The sequence below is a fragment of the Phalacrocorax aristotelis genome, chromosome 17 (genome assembly GCF_949628215.1).
Source record: "Phalacrocorax aristotelis chromosome 17, bGulAri2.1, whole genome shotgun sequence".
Lineage (NCBI taxonomy): Eukaryota > Metazoa > Chordata > Aves > Suliformes > Phalacrocoracidae > Phalacrocorax > Phalacrocorax aristotelis.
Window position 1 is genome coordinate 12321068 of NC_134292.1, and position 19770 is coordinate 12340837.

Genomic DNA, 19770 nt, shown 5'->3' on the forward strand with positions numbered 1-19770 from the left:
AATTAAGCAGAGTGACAAACCACAGGAACCTAGACCTTTTTTTTTTGTTGGTAAGAAACTTCTTAATTTCCTCAATTAACTTTCTGTGATCAGAGCACACTGAATTTGTGTAGGCAAACAGGACATAGTAACGTTATTCCTCTAAAATTTTATATTGACAGTTTGCTTTTTCACAATTCAGTACTCAGATTTAAACCGCAGTTCCATCTCTCAAAGTCCAATGTGACTTTTCATTTTGTAAGTTTATTTAGTATGCGTGTTATTAATTCAAAACATTGCCATTCTGTATTTCCATTGTCTTGTCTTTTTTTTTTCCCTCCTTAAACAAGGAAAAGCTTTCTAATGTTGATATCTCAAAATATTTTCTTAGCAACTCGTAGCAGAAGTAGACCAAATATTCTAATGGATCAGCATGGAGATCATGAAGGATCCTCACAGGAGGCTATCCCAGAAGTTCAGCCAGAAGAAGTGCTCGTGATTTCTCTGGGGACAGGTCCACAGATTACTCCAGGAATGATGTCAGAAAATGAGGTATGCAAAAACTATCACGGCTCAGATACTTTGAAAAGTACAGCCTGTGTGTTCTCTAATAGCAGAATGGTGAAGTTGTGACGCTAAGTTTGGGCAATAAATCCAGAGTGGGAATTAAAATCCTTACTTCCATTTTACTGAACTTGGGGGTTGTAGCTTTCAAATTTATCTTTGTTAGATGGGTTTTTTTCCTCACTTAGTGTATCTGCGAGGTGTGAAAAGCAATATATTAACACAGGAAAAATGAACCTGGCAGATTTATGAAGAGGCTTTTTCATCTAGCATACTTAAGAGCAAATTTGGGCTACTGCTTGAAGAAGCTGATTCAGTCGTCTCTCTGCATGCTCTGTGCTTTGGATCAAGTGGCACAGGTGAATGACAGAACTGGAACACTGGTCCCGACGTTTCTGGCAGCTCAGACTTTGAAACGCGCAGGCCCAGCTTCGTGTGAGGGCGGAGCTGTGGCCAAGCTGCCGTGAATGCCTTCAGACTATGTTGCTTAGGGTAAAGCTGGTTTTACAGCCTTTTCTTTCACCAGCCGTAGAACAGCTTCTGCTTTCATCTTTGCTGCCTTGTCTGATAGTTCAGATTATCTCCTTTTACAGCTGTGTAACGCTCGGTTTCTATGTCGTATTAGTCTGCTGGGGTGATGAGGGAGCTGGTGGCTCCGTTATTATCAGGACTTGCCTTATGTTCCCATCTTGGTTACCTTACATTCTCTCCAGGCTCTGACTTCAGAGATAGCTGTCTTTTTTCAAACTGAATGTTAGAAATTTGATTGTGCGATTAACAACTAGGGGAAAAGAATGCAAATAATGTGTACAATGTTTTGTTTACTGCTTAATTATCTGAAAAATAGAGCGTTTTAAGGAGTCTTGTTTCTTTCCTGCCACTCTCCAGGTCTTAAATATGCAGCTTGCAGATGGCGGACAAGGAGATGTCCCCGTTGATGAAAACAAGCTCCATGGTAAACCTGATAAAACCTTGCGCTTTTCCCTCTGCAGTGATAATCTGGAAGGAATATCTGAAGGTGAAGGGCTACTTAAGTCTTGAAGAAGTTTTGTGTGTCCCCCCCCCCCCTTTTTTTTTTCCCTTAACTGTAAAAGGGACTTCTGTTAAATACAGCATGTCATCGTTGCCATTTTGAAGACTCTGCGTGTTATTTTACCCTGAGAGCCTGCCTTTTCTTTTAGCTACTCAAAGGAAAAAGCCTGGAGCTAAATTTTGACCTGCAAAGGCATAACCGAATCTGAGTGCTAGGAAGAAAAAAACTAAGTGTATTTAGAAAGACAAAACAAAGGGATTTTTTTTTAAGTGCAGTACGAATTATTAAGATAATCTAACTTAGCTCTAAACTTAGACTTCTCAGACTTATTTTTCATCATGTTTTAGTAACCTGTTACGTATCTCAGAATAGTTTCTGGCGTCTGGACAACTCCTTTATAGAAACCTTAGACACAACAAAGTGCAGGTTTATTTATGTGATTGAAGAGGTTTGTACAGATCACTTGGCATGCATTATTTTGCATGTTGGACTTGATGATCCTAGAGGTCTTCTCCAACCTTAATGGTTCTGTGATTCTAATAATTCAGTTTTTGTGCTCTCGCTCCTCAAAATAAGAAAACAAGTTCACAGACAAGTAAACAAATTAATGGCAAAGACTTTATTGACTTTTTAGTTACAGTTAAGTTCAGTAATGGTGAGATTTCAGCTGTTTCTGGTAATGTACTTGAGGATTATTGTAATTAGTATGGTACTCTAAACAAGGGAAGCACAAATCACCGTGTGGGTTAAGTATCTATAGAATAGCAATCAAGAATTGAGCAAATGTATATTTAGTTCATCAACTCAGTGTTTTATATTGGAACTGCTACTTCATTTCTTTTCATCTTTCTAGTTAATTGTGTCCTGGATTGCTCATGCTGTGTATTTGGGAACTCTTATTCAAATTGGATTTACAGTAAAGTCTCTTTTCACAGGTCCTTCAAATCGCTCCAACTCTGTGTCATCTTTGGATTTAGAAGGAGAGTCTGTGTCCGAGCTTGGCGCAGGCCCCTCTGGGAGCAATGGTGTTGAAGCTCTGCAGCTGCTGGAGCATGAACAAGGCAGGTGCAAATTCTCTAATACAAGTGTCTGAGGTGCTGTAGATGGCAAAGCCATCGTTCTGTGCAAAAAGGTTGAAAAAACTAACTAGTTCAGGAAAAAATAAGTGAAAGTTTTCTGTGTGCAATCACTCTTGTATTTATTTACGGGTTTGGGTTTTTTTGTTTTGTTTTCCCTAGAAATATTTCTTGTAGTCATTTGTTAGGAAAAAGAAATTGCATGTGATTTTGAGGCTTAAGTCCTTTATAGGAAACTGCTTGTGAAGTTTTGTTTGATACCAAGTTTGTCCCTTCAGGGTGATCTGGGTTGGAGTCGTAAAGCATCTGTCTGGCTGGCTTCCTGTTTAATGTATATCTGTCAGATGCTGAACAGGTTGCCCAAACAGGTTGTGGTGTTTCAGCCTTGGGGATATGAACAATCTGCTGTAACTGACCCCGTTTTGAGCAAGGGGGTTGGACTTGAATGATCTCTGGAGGCCTCAGCTTTCCTGTGATAAGTTGTTCTTACAGGAATTGTATCAGTTTCTTGACAGTGTGCTAAGTTTTATTCATTTTTGTCTGTCAGTTTGGTTGATAGGTCATGATGTGTCATTTAAGATTTTTCTTGTGTCTCAAATGTGCTTAAAAACTATTTTCGGGCAGCACCTCTTGAACAGTATAATAGTGCTTTACAGGCCTTACTTTAAAACACTGTCTTACCTGACAGAATTAGAGACACAGAATTGTTTTGTTTGGGTTTTTTTTTCATCTTTTCAATCAGAAGTAATTGGAGAAGCCTTTTAAAGAAATTAAAACTCCTTATTTTTACATAGCCACGACTCAGGATAATCTTGACGACAAGCTCCGTAAATTTGAAATCCGTGATATGATGGGGTTGACTGATGACAGAGATATATCAGAAACTGTGAGCGAAACTTGGAGTACAGATGTCTTGGGAAGTGACTTCGATCCAAATATTGATGAAGATCGTTTGCAAGAAATAGCAGGTAACTTGGTGGTACACCTGGTATGCTAAAATGCTTCATGCTTGCTTTAAAACAGTGAGGCTGCAGAGCCCTTCTCCTCTCTTTCTAAATAGGTGGGTTTTCACTGATTAAACGGGAGCTTTTCTGTAGGAGGATTTTGTGTGCAAGACCTGTATTGTATTTGGTTGCTCATTTCCGTCTTTTAAACATTATCTTTCATGATTACTTTATTAAGGACACTTAAAATGTGTTCTTATTTTCTCTTTTGTTAGAGCTGTCTTCAGGAAGCCTATATCTAGCTATGTGCTTTGGCTTTACTTTCGCAGGTGCAGCTGCAGAGAACATGCTAGGCAGCTTGCTGTGTTTACCAGGTTCAGGATCCGTGTTGCTTGATCCCTGCACAGGTTCAACCATATCAGAAACCACGAGTGAGGCCTGGAGTGTGGAAGTATTACCAAGTGATTCAGGTCAGAATTGTGCAATTTTTGCTTATTTCTGTAGCATGCATCAAGACTCTTGGAGAGGCATATAATGCAAAGCAACAGCCTCTTTCTTCCCTGGAGAAATTATTGTCCCAGGGTTAAGTTAGTGCTTGTGAATACTTCCAGTATTAAAAGGACAAACTGTTCCAAGGCAGAGAGAAGATGGAAAACATTGTGAGAGAGTTACTGTTAAGAAATCACAATTTACTTTGGTTAATGAAGATTTGACTGTATACTGATGTCTCTGAGAAATACGATACTGAAAACAGTAAAAACTTCTTAGAATGCCCGTGCAGATAGAGCATTGCTTTCTGTGCAGAGTCCTGCCTTCTGCATAAGGAGAAAACTCTCGCTGAAGAGGTTGAGTTAGCTTAGAACTTAATATACTAAATCAACACATACCCCCACCCCCCATATTAAGGGAGCATGGCATTGAGTAATGATACTTTTTCTCTCCACTTTCCCTTGTCTCCCTTTTGTAGAGGCCCCAGACTTAAAACAGGAGGAAAGACTACAAGAACTGGAAAGCTGTTCCGGGCTGGGTAGCACATCCGATGACACAGACGTAAGGGAAGTCAGTTCTCGACCCAGTACACCCGGCCTTAGCGTTGTATCAGGTGTGTTTATTTGCCTCTGAAAACACGCTGCTGTATTAGAACATGATCAGCACCTGGTTTGCTGCGCTTGCTTTAGTTATATGTAGTTTCACTCACCAAATAACTTCTTGCTCTCATTCTGGAACTTTCAAAGCAGCAATTTTTTGTTCATCTTACAGAAGAAATAAAAGAGCCAGCAAAGCATCGAATACTCTGTGCCACAACAGCAATGGTGTTGACTTGGAAGAAACTCCTAACTTCCTTGCATTTAGTTTACTGTCGCAACTTTTAAAATTTAAGTAAATCAGCATATATCTACTGCAGTTCTTAGTTTTCTGCAAAACACTTAGCAGAGTGAAGCATCTTTCTAACACCCATTGTCAAAGTGTATTCATGGCTATGTTAAAACAGTTGGAGATGTAGAGCAGAAATAAAATATTATTTTAGAAGTATAGAAATTCAGAATGAAATATCTCTACGTGCTGCTGTGAGTTAGGGCTGGATTATCGCAGTGTTCACCAAACATTTTAACAGCTTCAGGATTTTGCTTCCTTTTTCTCTGAAAGGCTATTACAGATTTTTCTTTTGTTATGTGTAAGGTATTAGTGCAACATCTGAAGATATTCCTAATAAGATTGAGGATCTCAGGTCCGAATGTAGCTCTGACTTTGGGGGAAAAGATTCTGTGACAAGTCCTGACATGGATGAAACAGCCCATGGTGAGTAAGTTACTTACCTGTAAATGAGAATCAGAATCTCTGATAACTGAGATCTCACAACATTGCATAAAATTACATTTGTAGAATCTTTAAATTTTACAGTTTCTCCCAAGTTGAAAATTCTGGTGGCTAAGCTTACATTTTGCTGATTTGCTAGCGCTGTACTTGTTTGACAAAGACACTCCAGTATTTGGTAGTACTAGAGCCTGAGTACTAGGTCTGAGATCACCTTTTCTTAATTCGGTTTGATTAAATCAACTGTGCTCTTGCACTTCGGGATCTCCCCACTCCTCAAGATCTCCCCACTCCTCAAGATCTCCCCACTCCTCAAGATCTCCCCACTCCTCAAGATCTCCCCACCTTTTGTGATGTAGTTCTTTCATAATTTCAGCATGCTCCAGAGATCTTTCCGTGCAAGAATATCTTTAAAAATGTTTTGCAATGTAAGTTTGTAAACTTGTGTTGCTGAGGGCTGTTTTTCCAAAGTCCCTTATGTTGTAGGTAGTTCTTGTTACAGCGCTAACTTTTTTCCCTGTATTTCAGGAGCCAGTCAGTTGACATCTCCTCCTTCTCAGACAGATTCTTTGCTTGCACTGTTTGACCCTCTGTCATCAAATGAGGGTGAGTTGTAAAGAATAAGCTTTTTTTAAAAATAGGCATTTCAATGCTTCTATGTTAGAATGAGCTAATTTGGAAGAATCTTAAGAGAAATGTGTGTGCCTTCTTTTATGCTTACGACCTCAGGTATATCAGCTGTAGTAAGGCCTAAAGTACATTATGCAAGACCCTCTCATCCACCACCAGATCCACCAATCTTGGAAGGAGCTATGGGAGGTAATGAGGCCCGATTACCAAACTTCGGGTCTCACACTTTAATTCCAACTGATTTAGAAGCGTTCAAGCAGAGGCATTCTTATCCAGAGAGGCTAGTCCGCAGTAGGAGTTCAGATATAGTATCATCGGTTCGGAGACCTATGAGTGATCCTGGGTGGAACAGACGTCCTGGTAATGAGGAGAGGGAGCTTCCTATGTCGACTACCAATACTGGAGCAGCTGTTCTGGTGGCTGCATCTCAGTCATCGTCTTCGTCTCCTAGTAAAGACTCCTCCAGGGGAGAGGTAAGGCTTCTATTTATCGTTGTATTTTTTTCAGGCATGCCCACTTTAATTATGCACCTAATTCCAGAAAGCTGGTATGAAATGTGTTTAGTCAAGGAATTACAGTGCACTGTTGTTGCCTTTTAAATGTTGGCCAATAATGTTTCACAAGCTAAAGCTACAGGTGATCAGAGTGGCTTAAATAAATCTGGCTTCTCTTAAGTTTACCGGATGAGCTTTACCTGATTTGGTGGGACTTCAGAAATAGATTTGTTGTAGTGTTTAAATTTTAAATGCTGCAGCATCCTGGAAAGTACTTTTCTTTAAAAAAGAAATAAGTGTAATTAAGTTTCTTCTTGTCTTTGGTTTTGCATTTATAGGCTGCCCTCTTCAGGAGGGATATTTCTAACTTAATCTGCTATAGCTTTCTGTGCTCTGCTGTAGTTCTGTTTTTACAGTCGATGTAGCATAACCTGACATCGAGGGGAAGTTTTGTCTTTACACTTGATGTGGTAGGTGCTCAAATGTAGACTCTGCCCTTCTACAGACTGAAGAACGAAAGGACAGTGATGATGAGAAGTCTGACAGAAACAAGCCCTGGTGGAGGAAACGCTTTGTGTCTGCCATGCCCAAAGGTAGGATCAAGTCCGTCTGGTTTTGGTACTTTAGTAAGAGCGCACACTGCCTTTATTATGTCTTTAGTCACTTTTACAGAAAGTTTTTACAGCTTCAGTTTGCAAAGCTGACCAGACTGACGTAGATTTGTTAGAGTCATAGCTATTCTGCTTAATTTTGAGAAGTAAAGGATTCTTATTTGCAGAATTGCAAGTGTTGCAGTAAAGAGAGAAGGTACGCAGTACCTATAAAGAGGTGTGTAAGCTGAAACAAATTTCGTTAGACATTGTGTTATCGTAATAATTCAATAACCTCCTTGGAATCCTTATGTGAGGCCAGTCATTTCATAGTTGTATGGTATTCACCTCATTGCAGCTTCACTGAGAACTAGTCTTAATTCTCTACAAATGGGAACGTGCTAGTTGAAGGATATTGATGACTCAGGATACCTCTTGTAACACCGCATGAGTGGAAATTAGGCTTTGGCTATTTACAAAGTAAAGCTTGTTCAAGATAATATTTGGCTTTCATGTTGTGAGTAATGACAACAGGCGATGGGACGATGTGTGCAATATTGGATATTGTCTTTTTTTAAAAACAGACTTTCAGTTAGGAAAGAACTGATGTAATCCTTGCTGTCTCATAATGATATAGTATTTTAATACCACTTTGTTTGCTTTTCCATTTCACAATGTGCTGTCTTTGCATCTTCTCCCTGAACTTCCTAGCAGGAAGGAGTTGCCAGAAAAGACTCACGCCATTATGACCAATATTTGAGTTAAGACTATTGGCTAAACTAAAGTATAAATAAATATGTAAATAAAAATGGGAAGCTACCTGACTCCCTTTCCTAGTAATTGCCTAGAGCGTACTGTACCTGGAAGGCAAAACTGTTCTGCCTGGCTCATGGTAGCATGTCTGTTAAAGGTAGCGCTTACTACCTATGATGACAGTACAGTTCTGCTCCACCTTGTGGAGAGGCTTATGCTTTTATTGCTGTTTATTTCATTACAAACTTCTGCATTAGCCACTTCCTTGAAGTTTCTTCACCCTGGCCATTATCTCAGAATACTCTTTGATAAGATACCTTGCATTTTCAGCTCCTATTCCATTTAGAAAGAAAGAAAAACAAGAAAAAGACAAAGATGACATCGTGCCTGACAGATACTCAACACTTCAAGGTACGTGAATAATAGAATAGTAATTTCCTCTCCTAACATGCCCTCTAGAGGTCCAGAGTGCCCACCAGGTATCTCTTTACAGAAAGGTATATGCTATTGTAGTTAATGTTCACGCCTGGCTTTCTGAATAAGAAAATGGATAAAGACTTCTTGCCTTGAAGACTGTTTTTAAATTGTCATGCTTCTGTCAATATGTATAACACTGGATTCTCGACTCAAGTCTTCACTTTTTTTCTCCCTCATTATAAAGTCCTTATCATAGCTGAGCTGAAAGGGTAGCTGCAGACATGTTCCTGTAATAATTACATAAGTGCTAAATTAAATATGATTTGAACTTGGGTGTTTAGTTTTCTGCTTGCCTAATCATTTCTAGAAGTCTTCAAATATACAAGAGCCGTTTGTGTGTACTGTATAAATATGCTAAGGATCGGGATTTATTTGTTCACTTTCATTGTACTATTTTTTTTTGCTGCTTTTGCTTCAGACTTTATAAATGTGTTTGAATTGTGGCTACATGGACCACAAGCAGCTATTTGAGGTGGCTAAAAACAGAGTCCAGATGTCTCGGTGTAAATTTTTGTATTTGCTTTCAGTTGGCACAATACAAGAGTAACTCCTGTTGTTTTTAACTGTCTCTTCAGATGATCCCAACCCAAGGCTCAGTGCACAGGCGCAAGCTGCGGAGGACATTCTGGACAAATACAGGAATGCAATTAAGCGAAACAGTCCTAGTGAAGGAGCCATAGTAAACTATGACGGTGCAGGTAAGAACCTGGCTTTTATAATCATCGCCAACATAGTTTCTCCTCCTTAAAGATAAAAACACTTCGGTATTCTAGACAAATGTTAGTACTAAGAGCTGAACAATGTGAGCTCTAAATCAGGAGCATTTGTCAGATGATCTGTTGGGCAGTCCCTCAGAGACTGCGAGTTAAATCAGTATTCCCAAGGACAGCTCTTTCATATTGCCATTGAGGTGGTTCGTTGTTAACAGCACATCTCTTACCGGTTTTTATTTCAGGTTTGAGTGTGGTGTGTTTTGTTTTGTTTTTAATGGATGCCGAAGAATTATATTGCCTTCCAGAACTGATGCAATTTCTTCTTAGTGACTTGTAGATTGTATATTTCTAATATACTTTTTACACTTATTCAGAACAAGTTGTTTTATTTGCTGTCTCCATTCCCTGACTGACCTCAGAATAACAAGAAGACGACAGAGAATATTAGTCTAGTTTCTTCTTCTGACTCCTCTCTTCAAGTGTAATGTTGGCTTTTTTGTTTCTGTAGAGGCTATCGGGGATGGTGAGAGTATGCATGACTCTCCACGTGATGAGGCTTTGCAAAACATGTCTGCAGATGACCTCCCAGACTCTGCAAGTCAAGTAGCACAGCCACAAAGTTCCGCTTTCTCCTACAGGTAAATACATTTGCAGGTTTCATCTTAGCCACAAACTAGAACCGAAGCAGTGTGATTCATTCCTACAAAAATCTTAATATGGATTAATTGTAAACTTTTGCGTGCTTTTAGTTTTGAGCATCTCCAACTGTCATATTTCTACTGATGAAGGGGGGATATTGCAACCTGAGAGGACACAGCAGTTCCTTTGAAACTGGCCCAGGTGCTACGTCAAAAGAACTGATATACTAAAGTCTTTACAACATCGGTGTATTAAAATTATGTTGAATAACTTTTAGGTAGTATTAAAAAAGCAACGAAACAAACCAAAAAGTAAAGGCTGCTTATTGAAGAAGCAGATCTTGCAGCAACTTTAAGAAAATATTTTTCCTTTTTAAGGGATGCGAAGAAGAAGTTGAGATTGGCTCTCTGTTCAGCAGATTCTGTTGCCTTCCCGATGTTGACACATTCAACAAGGAATGGTCTACCAGATCACACAGACCCTGAAGGTAAATGTTCTTTTTGCATACAGATATTTTGTACTGTATGTGCCTCTTCTTTTCCCCCATCTAATGTCACTTTTACTGCACCATTTATTATAACTTTGGTTATTATACATCTGTGCCAAGCACTGGTATATAATATAGAAGGCATAGGCTGCCTTTTGCCCCCCACAATGTTTTCTTTCTTACTCCACAAACAAACCTGCCAACTAAATCTAGTCTAATTTTTTTGTAATGAAGTATCTCAGATATAGTGCAGGCAGAGCCTGAAGCTGTAGAAGAGACTCCCAAAATACATGTACTATTGGGAATTGTGCTACAGTACTAATAGAGCAATTTGATTGATTTACTGAGTCTTTATGTTGACTTAGTATGTGTGTCTTGTGTTTGCATCCCTCCATTTGTTCTAGGTTTATTTGCAGACAGGTGCATTTGTCACCTTACCTGGTCCTCTTCACACTTCAGAATGGTTCTAAATACTAAATAAGATATGAAGACTTGTCCCTTGATATCTGGAAAATAAAAAAAAAAAACCTTATTAAATTGTTCTTAAAATAACATTTATTGCCTAAAGTACAGAAGTTTTGTTTTAAACTGTTACGTGTTTCCCATATTCCAAAACAGTTTTATTTTCATCATGCCTACATTTCTCTTCCTTAATTTTCCTTTGTTCTTTATTAGATAACGAAATTGTGTGCTTCTTGAAAGTTCAGCTAGCTGAAGCTATTAACCTCCAAGACAAGAACCTGATGGCCCAGCTGCAAGAGACAATGCGATGTGTAAGCCGCTTTGATAACAGGACCTGTCGAAAGCTGCTGGCATCTATTGCGGAGGACTATAGGTAGTTTGTCAGTATCTTACTATTAATGGGCATAAATGTGAGTATTTATTCACTAGCGGATTGGGAAGATCCCTTTTGGTTTAAATTGTGCCTTACCAAATCAGGTTATTACATCTCTGCTTCCCTGCAGAATGGTGGAATTGTTTCACCGATCTGTGCCTGGCTTAAAAAAGCTCAGACCTTAAGTCAGTTCAGATAGTAATAAACTGAGGTTAAATCAATCTGTGGCTGATGTTCTGCTCTAACACACAAGAGATGCCATTTGGAATTTGCTTTAGTCTAGCATTCTGGAATGCTGCAAGGGCAGTGAATTCAGTCAGAGAAATCTGTATAAGGTGGAACTTCCTAATTTAAAAAACAACAGGTTGAAGATTCCTCTCGTACTACAACTTCACAGCTTATGAAGCTATTAGCCTCTATCTATATTGTGAATCTAAGGTAGAGCACTCTTTGTTTTAGGAAAAGAGCTCCGTATATTGCTTATTTGACTCGATGTCGCCAAGGCCTGCAGACGACACAAGCGCATCTTGAAAGGCTGTTGCAAAGAGTTCTGCGAGATAAAGAAGTGGCCAACAGATACTTCACTACAGTATGTGTGAGGTTACTGCTAGAGAGCAAAGAAAAGAAAATCAGGGAATTCATTCAAGGTAAGATTAATGCAGACAGTGGAATGTTTATATTCCTTTACCCCATATTTAATTCTGGCTCAGGTTAATGTTTTAAAATGCAACTTCGGATCTGAGGAGCAGATTCCTAAAACGGTTTTCATTTCAGCTGGTGAATTAATGGCTCAAATAGACAGATTACTGTGACTTAACAGTATGTTGTGGCAGCTAAGCCATGGTAACTGTCTGCATTTTTCACGGGCTAAGGGAATGAAGGTAATTTGACCTCACTTGGCCTTAAAAGTTATGCTAAATCATATTATCTAGCATCTGCCCCATGGAGGAAGCATGAATACTATTAATTATTTTAGATCTACTGGGAAATGATAAATTAAGTTGCAACATTCAGTCCTCAGTACGGAACCTGTGGTTCTACTTTGGAAGATATGGGTAATTGTAGTAGTACGAATCAAATGGATCAAAGGCTCAAAAACATCGTAGTATGAGGGATATCGGCACCAGGAAGACAAGTCTCTCAAAGCAGAGTCACTTAAACGAAACTATTTCTGTGTTCTGTACGTGCATACCTGACTTAATAAAGTACATAAGAAAGTTGGAGTCAGTCCTTGCTCCTGGAGCTTATAGTGCTGCATATTAAATGTGCCTGGATAGGCTGGAATTAATGTGAGAACTTATATCTGCTGGGCTTAAAGTTCTGGTAGTAAGATTCAGTGACCCAGGAAGGAGTTAAAGCCCTTTCACTGGACAGAAAGGAGACAGCTATTCCTGGATGATCTAAAAGAGAAATTGGCAACTGTGGCATTTAGACTGCTGGCAGATGTGAATGGCAGTTGTCTTCTGGTGCAGAGTGCTATAAATACGAAGCCGATGAACGGCCAGTGATTTGGTCATGCTGCATTAACTTGGCTGCATCGCTTATTCTGTATTTTGTAGATAAATATGAATGTTGCAACTGTGCACACTTAATAAAGGCAGGGGTAGGAAATAGTACACATGGGTTTTCTTGACACCTTCCCCTGCCCCCCACTTTCAGCATCTGACAGCTTCGTGTGCGCTGGTTCCTACCAGCGACTGTTCCAGTGATTGTTCTGGGTGTTACCTCTGTGGGTGGCTGGAAAGAAGGTGTAAGAAGGGGTACTGCAGAGGAAGTGATTAACACGGTATCAAGTAGAGTATTCTGACCATATGCTTTGCTAAATGTTGTATGCTTTTCCTTTAACTCCTCCGTTTATTTCAAGTGTTCCTGCTTGTATTTCCCTTACTGGGGTGTGGGCAAAACAGAGCCTCAGTGCTGCCTGGCAGGAAGTCTGAAGTAGGTTCTGGGCTCTTTTTTCCAGAAAAAAACTATCAGAAATAATTTTTTTTACCTAACTGAATGTGTTCTCTCTTTTTACTTTTTTTTCAGATTTCCAGAAACTCACAGCCGCAGATGACAAAACAGCCCAAGTTGAAGATTTTCTTCAGTTCTTATATGGGGCTATGGCTCAGGATGCCATATGGCAGAATGCCAGCGAGGAACAGCTACAGGATGCACAATTAGCTATAGAACGCAGTGTGATGAATCGGATTTTCAAACTTGCGTTCTACCCTAATCAGGATGGAGATATTTTGCGTGACCAGTAAGTTAATGTAATTTGAAGTACCTGGTTTCTCTTTTGCAGTTGGTGCTGCTGGAAGCCGTGCTGTCTTCATGTGACAGACCTGCCTAATTCAGCCGTGCCATACAATCTCATGTTTTCTTTCAGAATGTTTTGTAAAAGAGCAAGGAGGTGCTTTAGCATCATGTGCAAAAGTTTGTGTTTGCAACAAACTGCTAGGACAGAACAAAATTTTAGATGTAATGACTTGGGATACAGACTGTCAGTTCCCAAGTGTGTATGCTGAGGGAATGATCAAAATCTGCTTCAGGACTCCCTCCATCTTCTGTTTTGGTGCAGTATTTTCCATGCATTTGGGGTTTTTGCATTTTAGAACATACACTGTTCGAGTGCTCTGCTGGCTGTGTGGTTGTACTTGATTGCATGGCAAAATCCCCTGCATCTCTAACAGACCTAGTGTCCATTAGCTGTAGGACCGTCACAATTATATGCGTTCCTGAAGACCTCTCCTGTAGTTTCTAACTTAAAGCTAGTGGGAAAGCCCAGGGGACTGCTGGCTGCTGCTTCCTTTTCATTCCTGTTTTTGTTTGTTTTCAGGGTCCTTCATGAGCACATACAGAGGTTATCTAAAGTAGTGACCGCAAACCACAAAGCACTTCAGATACCTGAGGTAACAACTTCTCCTTTCCTTCACTTTTCTATGTGCGTCGGGCTGCTTCATTTTGATCGTCTTTGGGAGAGGGAGGAGGTGGTTTTGTTTTACACTTAGAAGCATTGCTTTTCTGTCCGTGACAGCTGAAATATCCTGCAGGAGAAACATGGCGTACCCACGCTTTGGTATCTTCCATGACTGATCCTTCCAAATTCCTTCCTCTGTCCTGATAGTAAGATTTAAGAACTAATACTACACTGCAGTAAGATGCAGTGACTTTCTGATAATTTGCTTCAAAAGACAAGGTTTGAAGCCTTTATGCTTTCAATGTGATTCGTATGCCATAGCTGTGGTTTACAGCTGTCAGGTTAACTTTCTGAACTAGCCAGAATTAATGGAACCTTGCAGATCTGTGAATTTGCCTGGTGCTTTCACTTTTCTCATGCTTAATAGGATTACTAAAAGCAGGTTGGTAAACTTTAGTCTGTCAGAGGCTGGATGCTTGCAGCTTTCCTAGTCCATCAGTTCAGCACTTGAACTGTGACTTGAAACAGTGAGTGTTTATAGAGCTGCTGAAAAGGGAGATGGAGACATACAGCTGTACCGTCGTTTCAAACAGTGTGCTGGAGAAGTCAGGGAGAAGTACAGGCTGATTATGTGACTTGCACAGAGTGCTGGCTCCTTGTAATTTTTTTATTATAACACAGCTGGAAGCCACCTTCACTGTGAGTGTAATGTAACCACCTTGACTTAAAGCTTCCCATTTCTCTGGAGCCTTGCTCCTGGCTGCAAGTCCGGTACTTCAGATCCTCTGAGGTACGCAGTAGGAGCTTGGACAAACAAGAACTGGCAGCATGATGTTGTTTTTGGTTTGTTTTTTTTTTTTTTCCCCCCCCTAGGTATATCTCCGGGAGGCACCGTGGCCATCTGCACAGTCTGAAATCCGCACAATAAGCGCTTATAAAACCCCCCGAGACAAAGTACAGTGTATCCTGCGAATGTGTTCAACCATCATGAACCTGCTTAGTCTGGCAAATGAAGATTCTGTACCTGGAGCAGATGATTTTGTTCCTGTTCTGGTCTTTGTCCTCATAAAGGTAAGTTCCTTTGGAAACGCCACAAACCCCTGCTAATTCTTGTAATAAACAAGCGAATTTTAGGAAGAAAAATAGTGCATTTGGGTAACTGGGAGCATGCTAGACTCAAAACCAGATCTAGTTCAGCAGGTTTAAATAGAAACATCAGAAATGTGGTCACAGTTATGGTTTTTGAATCCAAGCAAATTTTGCATTTGGAACTAAGGAAATAGGGGTGCGGGTGTCGTGCGTGGAGTGGGGTTTTTTGAGGTGTGTCCACCAGCATCTGTCATCTGTGCCTGCTTACTGTTGTCCTCTTTCAGGACCAAGAGCCACACTAAGACTGACTTGCATTGTGTTGCTGACCTTTTTTGACATATGAGTGTTTGGAGAATGGTCTGTCCTGTAAGGTGCTAAAACAAAAGGGTTTTCCATGTGTTGAAATCCTTGATGACGTTTCAGATTCTGCCAGTGTTACCCTTCATTCTCTTGGCCTGCGAGTTGTTTCTCCCTGTCAGAAAAATGCCCCTTTCATCCAGTCGGAAGCATTCTGAGTGTGTGAAGTGGGTGAACAGTCACCCCGCTACAGGATCATGTGTTCTCAATGTGCGAGGGTCACTGTACAAATAGAGTTGTATTTCTATTCTGTATCTTGTAATGCTTTATGTTAACCTTTGCAAACAAGCTGTGAATATCTCTTTCTTCTTTAACCCTCAGGCAAATCCACCTTGCTTGCTGTCCACTGTTCAGTACATTAGCAGTTTCTATGCCAACTGTTTATCTGGAGAAGAATCATACTGGTGGATGCAGTTCACAGCAGCAGTTGAATTCATTAAAACTATTGATGATCGCAAGTAACTCGAACAGCACATGTATGGGCAGACTGTTAGCAGAAGAAGAGTATGTAAGAATGTACAACAGCTGCAAAAGCTGAAGAAGAGACTTTCCTTGTAAAATACTGTACAGAATTGAGGCATTTTAAAACAAACCTTTACTAATCAAATTAATTTAACAGATTTTCCTCTTCTCTTTCGGTTGCGTTTTTCTCCCCTGTAGATACTGGCACTGCAAAAAGGGACCACAGTTTTCAGGTATTTTGGAATCTCAAAACAAGCAGAAAAAAAATCTTCATGCTTTTTCCCCCACCCCCTTCCTGAATTCTTACTCACGTGAATAACTCACTTAATTTCTAATAGAAAACTGAAACAAGAAGAATCAGGGCAACCACTTAGTATACTTTCTAGCTTAATACACCTTTTATTAATAAAACACCAGCCACACTGAAAGTTTGTAGTAGCTGACATAAGTTATCAATTGTATTGCACCTAAATTTAAAATCTGGGAAGACAGTGTAAATATTCTATACCTATATTTAATGCATTGCAATTATCTTTGGACTCATTATCCTTTGAATAAACAAGCAAAAGCCTCTCTGACCTCTAACAGGTTGTGACATACTGTGTTTTGGTAATGAAAGGACTTCCTCGAAAGGCTAAGATTAAAAAAGGGCAAACTGAACTATTTATTAAAATGTAATTAAGATTACTGAAATTTCTAAAACTGGAATTTATAATAGACAGGGCTTATTAGATAGCTAAACACTTTTTGGCTAGGGCATTAGGGTGTTATAAAGGTTTGGATATACAGAGGAGAGGGACTGTAAGTTACAATAGATAAGTCTAATATAAAAAAAGGAGAAAAAATACCTTACTGTAATATTTTTTCTGAAATATTGTGTATACTGTACAAACCCCAAACAGAGATCCTTAACAGAACCTTGGACTGTAATATATATTTTGATTAGTGACATTAAATACATATGCCAGGGGTTTCAGTGAATGTTTTTACTAAATGTTCTTCGTGTTGTCTGCTATGCAGCAGTGCAAGTTTTACTGTTCATATAAAATATTTTAAAATATAACTCTGTTCTTTATGAAACATATCATGGCATCAGTTCAGGGTGTTTTATAGATTTCTCACCCCACCTTTCCCTTAAACTGAAAATTATCAATTTAAAGACGTTTTTATGCACAACACCACATGGGTTTTTCATGAGTGAAATGGTCTGAGCGATCGCCAGTGGTTGTTTCTGGATATAAGCACTTGCTGTTCTTTTTTAGCTAGAATTACAATGAAAAAGGACAGCGAGAACTTAACTTTTTCATGTCAGTATTATTTCTTGCTCTTCGTAGAGTGTTCATTGCACTTCTGACAGAGGGATGTGTTAAGACTTGGTATCTGTGAGTGGTAAAGAAAACAAAATCTTTCTCACATTCTTTTCAAAATATGATTGATTTTTTGTGTGTGCGTGCATTTTGATGATTAAAACCTGTAAGCAACTAGTACTTGGGAAAATCATTTGGTTAACTGAAATTAGAGCAATTTATGTAAAGTATCAAGTGCTTGATTTGGCTGTGCTACCTGTCAAGGCGTAATTAAAGAAACTTACTTTCTAGGGCTCTAGTATGTAATTCAGTATAGCATTTTTGCCAAACTAATCACAGGTGAGAGGGTGGGATGGTAATTTTTTTTCTTTCATTTATAGTCTTTCTCCTCTATTAGCGACTTGATTGTGTGGAGGAGCAATACTCAGTAGAAACAGAATTCTTCTGATCTGCCTTACTGTGGTAACTCAGTCTGTGTAGCATTGCAATATTGTAGTTATTTAGCCTTGATGGGTTTTTGGTGCTGAACACGTAACTTAATATTGCAAGCACAGCCCTGACCAATAACACTCAGCAACGAAGCACAAATATGCCCTTGAAGATATGGCCAGATCATATCTAAAAGCAATATAAATTTATTTATATTGAAGTGTCCTGTAATATTTAATTATTACTTGAATATCTGAGATGTTAGGACCGATGTATGAAAGTTCTTTTCGTCCTGCAGTTTGGGTTTTAGTCGAGGAGGGTATTTGTACAGCCCTTGAAGGCACAAAGACACTTGAGTTGGTGATTACGCTGTGTGTTGCTCCTGCTTGCAGCCTCGGCAAGCAGGCTTTGGTCAGCACCGTCAGGTCTTTCAGATTCGCGCCCCTTTATGGAAGGGGCAAGAACCATTTCCTTCACAATTTTTATCACTTTGTTTTTCTGCGTAGAAAAATACTTAAAAGAACTGGAGGGTTTTTTTAATTATTTAGTTATTTTTAAAAGCAGTAAGTGTTTCAATGGGCCCCAGATGAGCTGAGAGTCTTCATAGCAAGATGGTCCTTTGCGTCTTTTTTTTCAACTTACTCTGAAAGTCCTTTATATAATCTTGGTAGCCATAGTTAGAGAATTAGGCTTTCCTAAGACCTAAAAAATTTCCTGTAATATCCTCGTACTATTTTTCCCTGGTGTCCTGAAACGTTTTAAAATAATAAATTACATGTATAGGAAGTGACGTCACTAGGTTTTGGAGTGCAATAGTAAAGGTGAAAAGACAGTGCATAAAGGACCAAAAGTTTCGGAACCGTTGCCAAAAGGTGCCAGCCAACCATGTACCTGTTGCTGTAATCTCGGTGCTTTCTGTTAATTAAATTCAGCCACTGAAGGGTGACCAGGACGTTCTGGGGGAAGGGGAGGGCGTGGAGGCCATCAGTAGCAGACTGCAGTCATGGACCCGAAGGCTCAGCCATTGACTTCGGTGCTGGTTTGTTGGCGTGTCTGGAGGAGCTGCCAAATTTAACGGTGGCACCGCTCTGCCAGTTAATATTACAGAGGTGGTGTTTGCCTTTTTTGGGGTAGAGGAGTGAAAGGAAAGGGCTGGGTTTTTTCACCCCTAGGAGATTCCATTTTTCTCCAAAGCCTAAATGAGGTTTCTCTTTCAAGCTTTTTTAAATCCTCTTTAGGGGGAATTGGAACATGTATGGCCTATTAAGTATTTGAGTTTAAAAGTTTTTGTTTTGAAGACCTTATACTACCAAATGCTGAATGTAACTGCCATAAATTTCAGGAAAAAAAGCCACGAACATGGTCCTGTTTCCTGTAGGTGAGTTTCTGGTGAGCACAGTGTTGGTTCGTATCGCTTGAAACCGTCAACGTTCTGTTAAGCCAAATTCTCGCAGAAGTTTGAGATCTCACTGCCGTGTTAGTGCTGAGTAGTAGGTGGAGGGGGGGGGACTGGGCCAGAGCAGGAGCAGCCGGCGGGGGCAGACCTGCTCAGCAGCAAAGCTTCAGGCAAGCGAAGCGTGTTTGGCACGAGCATAACTTGCGTGGCCGTGCTGCGGCGCAGGCGGTGCAGCCTTTGGCTGGCAGCGTGACGGCAGGGCTGGAGCAGCAGGAAAGCAGTGGACAAGGAGGGGGGAGACTGCTCTTACTTGGGTAACAGCTGGTGACTTGGTTGAGCCTGTACTACTTGAGAATTAATCTCTGCTGAGTTAGTAGTGTGTGTTCTGTACCTTTTAATTGTGCTTTACCTCTATTTAAAAGCTTTGTACTGCCTCTCCTCTTTGAAACTGGTAAAGCCTTTATAAATCTAAATTAACGAGCTTGCACAATCTTGTATACAGGAAACCCATCTTGTCTCTAACGTGATTATTAATGTGTTATTCTGTAAAAACTGATTAAAAGGAGAGCAGTTTAACCGCCTGGGTTTCACGTTTCTGCCTTGTTCTAATGTGATCAGCAGTTGCGCTGGAGACGGCGTTGCGAGCGTGCGCAGCTTCCCGCTAGCTTTGCATGGTTTCCGCTGAGCACCGCTGCCGCGGTCTGTCGCGGGACCTTCTCACCAACAGCTCGCGGGGCGCAGACAGTGCCAAGAAAGAAACAAGATCCATTTAATGGGAGAGGGTGCACCGCTGAGTTGG

At 40.0% G+C, this 19770-nt stretch overlaps 1 protein-coding gene across 8 annotated transcripts in view; it reads left to right on the forward strand.

Moving 5' to 3' along the window:
- Window positions 1-19552, forward strand: part of GAPVD1 (GTPase activating protein and VPS9 domains 1) — a 31992-nt gene extending 12440 nt beyond the window's left edge. For 2 of the 8 annotated variants that reach the window (XM_075112452.1, XM_075112456.1), the window contains 20 exons: window positions 371-531; window positions 1432-1498; window positions 2512-2637; window positions 3447-3620; window positions 4004-4066; window positions 4564-4698; window positions 5277-5396; window positions 5940-6017; window positions 6141-6514; window positions 7041-7128; window positions 8209-8289; window positions 8931-9053; window positions 9577-9706; window positions 10085-10194; window positions 10870-11029; window positions 11489-11676; window positions 13061-13274; window positions 13851-13923; window positions 14805-15002; window positions 15699-19552. In XM_075112452.1, the coding sequence (XP_074968553.1) occupies window positions 371-531; window positions 1432-1498; window positions 2512-2637; window positions 3447-3620; window positions 4004-4066; window positions 4564-4698; window positions 5277-5396; window positions 5940-6017; window positions 6141-6514; window positions 7041-7128; window positions 8209-8289; window positions 8931-9053; window positions 9577-9706; window positions 10085-10194; window positions 10870-11029; window positions 11489-11676; window positions 13061-13274; window positions 13851-13923; window positions 14805-15002; window positions 15699-15839 (2804 nt within the window). In that variant the 3' untranslated portion in view covers window positions 15840-19552. Of the gene's footprint in view, window positions 1-370; window positions 532-1431; window positions 1562-2511; window positions 2638-3446; window positions 3621-3925; window positions 4067-4563; window positions 4699-5276; window positions 5397-5939; window positions 6018-6140; window positions 6515-7040; window positions 7129-8208; window positions 8290-8930; window positions 9054-9576; window positions 9707-10084; window positions 10195-10869; window positions 11030-11488; window positions 11677-13060; window positions 13275-13850; window positions 13924-14804; window positions 15003-15698 lie in introns of all 8 variants that reach the window. The other 6 variants (XM_075112449.1, XM_075112453.1, XM_075112451.1 and 3 more) reach the window with 3 other exon arrangements.
- The last annotated feature ends 218 nt before the right edge of the window (window positions 19553-19770 follow it).